The 6,772-nt window shown below is 40.8% G+C and overlaps 1 protein-coding gene across 1 annotated transcript; it reads left to right on the forward strand.

The window, feature by feature from the left end:
• Positions 1-1,041: 1,041 nt before the first annotated feature.
• Positions 1,042-6,387, forward strand: LOC113021519 (uncharacterized). Its single transcript, XM_026166280.1, has 3 exons — positions 1,042-1,416; positions 1,503-6,087; positions 6,293-6,387. Exons 2-3 carry the CDS (start codon positions 2,205-2,207, stop codon positions 6,385-6,387), a joined length of 3,978 nt encoding a protein of 1,325 aa, XP_026022065.1. The 5' UTR covers positions 1,042-1,416; positions 1,503-2,204.
• The last annotated feature ends 385 nt before the right edge of the window (positions 6,388-6,772 follow it).

A 6,772-nucleotide genomic window follows, 5' to 3' on the forward strand; every position in this document is an offset into this window, starting at 1 on the left:
TCTGTATTGCTCAGGTAAAAACCTAGAACAGCTTCTGACTACAGCGGAAAAGGAGTTAAATATATTAAAGACACTAGACACATGAAAAATGTATCTAAACTCAGGGTTAATGGAATTGAAATTGAAAGAGTGTACGAAAATAAATTTCTTGGAGTGATAATTGATGATAAGCTGAGTTGGAAGTCTCATATAAACCATGTGAAAACAAAAATGTCAAAAATGAAAAGAGCAAAAATAATAATACTGAAACTCTTGACTGTTTTTCTTTGATGTAGTTACTTATCTAGGGTGGAAAGGGTTTTTTTTGTTTGTTTATTTGTTTGTTTTTGCTTTGCTTTGTTTTTTTCTTTGCTTCGAGCCCTGTGTACAGGAGCTGTATGCAAAAAGATCTTGTGTTAAAAGGGTTGGCGTAATAAGCAAATGCTTCAGCCAATACTTTTTGATTAGCCTTGTCTCGTGCTTTCTTGCTTTGTAGTAGATCTTTGTTCTATTTGAATGCTAATCAATAAAATCAAAAAATCAATCAATCAAAATCAATCAGTTACTGTATTTATTTATACTTTGTAAGGAACTAAAGGGAAGTTTCAAAGAAATAGGTCATATCAAAAGGAGAAGGCCACAAGATTTCCCACATCAAAATAATGATGGGAAGTTAGGTCAATGAAATCAATCTATTATCGGGGTTTTTTAAAAAAAAACTTTGTTGGTGTGTTCAGTTGCGCCACTAGATGGCGCAGTTGCATTTTATTGCGACGAGTTGATTAAGTCTGAGTTTCTAGATGCAGATATCACCATGGCAACGGGAAAATAAAGAGGAGCGTCTCCTTTTTAATCCAGTGGGCCCAGGAATGTGCGTGTCAGTGATGACCGTCTGTCTCAGAGCACTCAAGTAAGGATTACTGTCTTAGAAAGCAGGAGGGGAGGTGGGGAAAGTCATTTTGATTAGCTTGGACCACTCTGTCAACATCGTAGCATAAAAATTTGCATGTGAAAGAAATAAAAACATATGGGGACACAGTTTATTTATGAACCTGTGATCGTCACACCCATAGTAATAGAGAAATCCACAACCCTGATTGTAACAGTTGGTGAAATGTTAGTATTTGACCACTAGGCGGAGCTCTTGTAATGATAATGTAACTAACTCATTTTATTTTGTATGTTTTATTTTTGTGTTGAGCATGTTAACATTTTCCTTTTTTGCCTACCGGATTGGTGTACAGTTAATTTGATACATGGAAAATAGCCGGTTAATTTTGTAAATATAAGGTAAGGGCAGAGGTCACTTCCTGTTTTGGAAAAAAGTCAGAGAAGCTGCGCATGGTGACGGTCTAGCCGTGTAAAAGTCAAGCTAAGAAAGAAGAAATAAGCCCTAAGTTCCAGTTACACCGGTTTGTCTACTTGCAGGCCAAAGTGGTATGTTTGTTTATATTTTGTGAATTTTATATTGTAATATGTTTTAATGCTGAAATATAATTTTCTTGTACATTTGTATTCACCAGTTCTACGGTGTACCTGTACGTTAAGAGAAGCACAGTAAACATCAGTAAAGAAGAACTCTCGTGTCTCTCGTGTATGTGTACAAGCCGGCATAGTAGAACACTCCACTGCTCCGGAGAAGGCAACGAGATGGTTGGACCGACGCTACTAGCAAGAGACGCTACTAGCAAGAGAAGTTACTAGCAAGAGAAGTATCACATGCTCCAGCAAATGCATTGAATACGTAAAGAAGCAAGCTAACAAGTGAAAGATAGTCAAGCAAGCACAAAAGTCCGTGTCTTGGAAGTAACAAAGCACTTGTAAATTGTTATCAAGCCTCAGTTCCATTTGAAATTCAAAGTGACCTTTCATATTAAGGAGCAGCTAAAATCAAGATTTATCAAGTAAATGTTAAAGTCAAGTGAAAATACTATTAAGACAACATGGCAGATGAAAATGAAGATGCAATACAGCCCACTGAAGAAGAAAGTGCTGAGGATAATTTTCAAAATGATGAAAGTAAAGAGCAGACAAATGGAGAAGAAACTCCACAGTGCTCAGTATTTACTGAAGGCACACAGTCAGAAAGCTTACGCAGAAGCCAGCGCACACGCACTCTCACTGAAAAGGGACAATCCTTACAAGAAGCCAAGTTAAATGACTTGACAAACAATTTTGAGCGAGTTTACAAGAAGTAGAAATACCACATAAACTTATTTAAAAGAATGGTGAAGAGTAAAGACATTGAGTTAATACCTGAAGCTGTAAGTGTTATAGACACTAGTATGACTGACATCTGTAACATTCATGATGAGATCAGAAAAATACAAAGTCCTGATATTGAAATGCGCAGAAGATGTGATGTGTGCATGGCTATCAGTGAAACTGCCAGAGCAAAGGCTCAATGCCTTTTAGAAGAAGATGGTGATCCAAATAGTATACCCTGGCCTGATTCAGAGTCCGTGTATGACAGCAGTTCATCCAGTGCTTCTTCAAGGATCACATATAAGTCAAGGTCTATCTCTGGGATGTCAAAGCAATCATATCTGGTCACACTACAACAAAGACAAGAAGCTGCAGCTGATGTAGCAGCTACAGAAGAAGTCATTAAAATAATGAAAACACAGCATCAGTGTGAGGAAGAAATCAGAGTACTTGAAGTTGAGGATGCAAGGAAAAGAGCTCAATTTCTAACTGAGAGCACCTCAATAAAGACAAGGTTAGATGAAAAGAGAAAGGAAGTGGAACTTTTGAGAGAATTGCAAAAGCGTAATGCAGCACAAGCAAGATTGAAAGTGTATGCTGAAAGTGTGAATAGTGAGGATGAAGACAAATCTCCTGTTCATTCCCAAGTAAGACAAGATAGTTCCGTCCCGCAACCAAGCTTTCCAAATGTGAACTCGAAACCATTCATCCCATCTCAAGTTAGAGCTCCGCAACAAATTGCACCTCTCCGAGCCTCTGTCCCTCAAACAGCAATTCGTAGTGCAAATGAAACGCCCTCCACTGATCTTGTAAGGATGCTCGCTGAAGCTATCATTGCAAACAGAATCCCAATCCCAGAGCCTCCAGTCTTCACAGGTGATCCACTGCAGTATAATGACTGGAAGTTGTCTTTTCAAACATTAGTTGACCGCAAGAATCTGCCAATTCAAGAAAAGCTATTCTTCCTGAGAAAGTATGTTGGAGGTTCAGCGAAGAAGGCTATTGAAGGACATTTTCTGGTTGGAACAGACACCGCTTATCATGCTGCCTGGGAGATACTCAACGACAGGTTTGGAGATCCCTTTGTGATAGGCAAATCATATCGTGACAAGATTCAGTCATGGCCAAAAATTAACAACAAAGACACTAAAGATCTACGTGAGTTTGCAGATTTTCTAAGCAGTGTTGAGTCAGCCATACCTTATGTTCAAGGTTTACAAGTTTTGCATGACTGCGTGGAAAATCAGAGGATAGCTGCAAAGCTGCCTGATTGGCTAAGTGCACGGTGGAACAGAACGGTGACAGAGTTTCAAGATGAACACAGAATGTTCCCAGATTTTAGTCATTTTGTCAAATTCCTGAATAAAGAAGCAAGAATTGCATGTAATCCTATCACTTCTCTGCCTGCAATAAAGCCGACTGAACAAGACAAGCATGCATTCAAAGACAAGCCCAAAAGAAACTACATGCTGAATGCTAAGTCACTTAGTACAAGCTCTAGTGAAAGGACAAATGTCACATGTCTCTTTTGTAAGAAACCTGGTCACACGCTTCAGAAATGTCGCAAGATAATGGACAAGTCAGTTGAAGAGAGAGTAAAGTTTGTGCAGTCTGAAAAACTGTGCTTTGGTTGCCTCAAGACTGGTCATAACTCTAAGAACTGCACTTCCAGAAGTGTGTGTGACAAATGCCAAAAGCCTCACCCAACTTGTCTACATCAAGACAGAGAGAAAAGAGACAAGGAACAAAGAAAGAATAGCCAACAACAATTTAAGGCTAACCAGGAAACAGAGGTTTCTGAAGTACAAGAGCAAGTATCTAACCAAGTTACATCCAACAGAGTTGTGCAACAAAAGTCAAAAGGTTGTACTTCCTCAGTTGTCCCAGTTTATGTATCCACTGTGGATGAACCAGAGAATGAAAAGTTGGTGTATGCTTTGCTCGATACTCAAAGTGACACCACTTTCATCTTGAAAGACACAGCTCAGTCGCTCAACGCCATGTTAGAGCCAGTTAAACTCAAGATTTCCACTATAACGTCCAAAACAAAAGTTGTTTCAAGCAGCAAGTTAAAGGACTTACAAGTAAGAGGCATTTACTCTGAAACGAGAATCAAACTACCAACAAGCTATACCAGAGACTACATTCCTGCTAACAGATCACATATTCCCACAAACAAAACAGCAGAGAACTGGTCACATTTGAAACATTTATCAAAGGAGATGGCTCCCAAGCTTGATTGTGAAGTTGGACTACTGATCGGATATAACTGTCCTCAAGCATTGCTCCCTCTAGCGGTGGTCAGTGGTGATCGAGACCAGCCATTTGCACAGAAATCTCTGCTTGGCTGGAGCATCATTGGCTACAGTGACTCTGAAGGTGATTGTGAAGATGAAATAGGAGTAAGCCATCGTGTTATTGTTAGACAAGTCTTGCCAGCTGTAGGACCAGCTCACAAGCTCAAAACGGAAGTTCACTTTGTAAGCAGAAACAAAGTCAAAGAAATACTTACTCCAGCCGAGATACTTAATGTGCTAGAGATGGACTTTGTTGAAAAAAGTGTTGAAGAAGAGTCAATGTCACAAGAAGATCTACTGTTTCTAGCCAAAGTAAAAGAAGGCATAAAACAAAGGCAAGATGGCCACTTTGAAATGCCACTACCCTTCAGACAAGAAAGACCTGACTTGCCAAACAACAAACTTTGGGCAGAACACAGACTGAAGTGTTTAGAAAGGCGTCTCAGAAAAGACGAGCGCTACTACAAGGACTACGTGACTTTCATGCAAGACATCATAAAGAGAGGTGACGCAGAGAAAGTGCCAGAGGCTGAGCTAAATAATCAACCAGCATGGTACATTCCTCACCATGGCGTCTACCATCCGCAGAAGCCAAATAAGATCCGCGTCGTCTTTGATTGCTCTGCAAGGTTCCAGAATACATCGCTCAACGAGCATCTCCTGTCAGGACCTGACCTCACAAATACTCTTGTTGGAGTTCTGTGTCGTTTCAGGAAAGGACGTGTAGCTGTCATGTGTGACGTGGAGCGCATGTTTCACCAGTTTCATGTTGCCCCAAAAGATCAAGATTACCTCCGATTCCTATGGTGGGAGGATGGTAACATGGAAAAGTCCACATCAGTGTTTCGCATGAGAGTCCACTTGTTTGGTGCAGCATCTTCACCAGGATGCGCAAACTTTGGATTCAAGCATGTCGCTGCGCAAGGTGAAAATAAGTTCAGTGAAGCCACGGTGAAGTTCATGCAACGCATCTTCTACGTGGACGACGGTTTGGTGAGTGTGGATTCAGTGCAAGAAGCTATTCAACTTGTAAAGGAAGCTAGAGAACTGTGTGCCACCGGTAAGCTGCACCTGCACAAGTTCATTAGCAACAGCAAGGAAGTGATTGCTGCTATCCCAAAGGAAGAATGTGTAGCAGGAGCAACTGATCTGGATCTGGCACTAGGAGAGCCAAAGATAGAAAGAGCCTTAGGGGTCCAATGGTGTGTAAGCTCAGACACCTTTCAATTCAGGGTGATTGTAAAGAATAACCCCTTCACTAGAAGAGGAGTGCTCTCGACAGTGGCCTCAATATTCGACCCACTTGGATTCGTCGCTCCGTTCATTTTAGTTGGTAAGAAACTCCTCCAAAGAATGTGTCAGGAAAAGCTGGACTGGGACGAGCCGCTTCCAGAAGATCTCAAGCCTCAATGGGAAGCTTGGCTCAGAGACCTCCAGAACCTGTCCTCCATAAAGATATCACGTTGTTATGTCCCATCAACATCTGACCAAGTGAAGCAGTATGAGTTACACAGCTTTTCTGATGCCAGTGTAACCGGTTATGGTGTGTACTCATACTTGAGAACAGTGACCAAGTTTGGAGAAGTACAGTGCACTCTTGTGATGGGTAAAGCAAGAGTCGCTCCTACTAAAGTGACAACCATCCCAAGATTGGAGCTTTCTGCGGCTGTAGTAGCTACGAGAGCAGCTGACTTTCTAAAGAGAGAATTGGAGATCCAAAATATTCAGGTGTACTACTGGACTGATTCCAAAGTTGTCCTTGGTTATATTAACAACGACGCAAGGCGCTTTCATGTATTCGTTGCTAACAGAATACAGAGAATCAGATCAAGTACAGAACCAAGTCAATGGCGATATGTTGCCTCTGAACAAAATCCTGCAGATCACGCATCACGTGGAGTCATGACAAAAGAACTAGTACAGTCCAACTGGTTCACAGGACCAAGTTTTTTATGGCAAAAGGAACTACCACAAGAAGATGCTAAAGTGAAAGAGATCAGTATCGAAGATCCAGAACTCAAAGTCACAACAGTATTCGCAGTTAAGGCAAAAGAAGAGAAATCCATTTTGGAACGTCTGGAAAAATTCTCAGATTGGACGAGAATTGTGAAAGCAATAGCAAGATTAAGACGACGTGTAAAGTATGCAAAGAACTCAAAGTAAATGTCCAATGAAAGTACTACGTTGGAAGAAAGGAAAGAAGCCGAGGAGTTCATCATACAGACAGTTCAACAAGAAGCATTTGGAAAGGAAATTAAGATCATAAAGGATAAGGAGGAAGTCAGACCATC

The sequence above is a fragment of the Astatotilapia calliptera genome, chromosome 4, assembly GCF_900246225.1.
Source record: "Astatotilapia calliptera chromosome 4, fAstCal1.2, whole genome shotgun sequence".
Classification (NCBI taxonomy): domain Eukaryota; kingdom Metazoa; phylum Chordata; class Actinopteri; order Cichliformes; family Cichlidae; genus Astatotilapia; species Astatotilapia calliptera.

Excerpts from the sequence above, each read along its gene's own strand:
- LOC113021519 (XM_026166280.1), top strand. The coding sequence starts at position 2,205 with ATGGTGAAGAGTAAAGACATTGAGTTAATACCTGAAGCTGTAAGTGTT. Across the intron at positions 6,088-6,292 it reads ACAGTGCACTCTTGTGATGG|AATACAGAGAATCAGATCAA; the intron begins GTAAAGCAAGAG and ends CGTTGCTAACAG.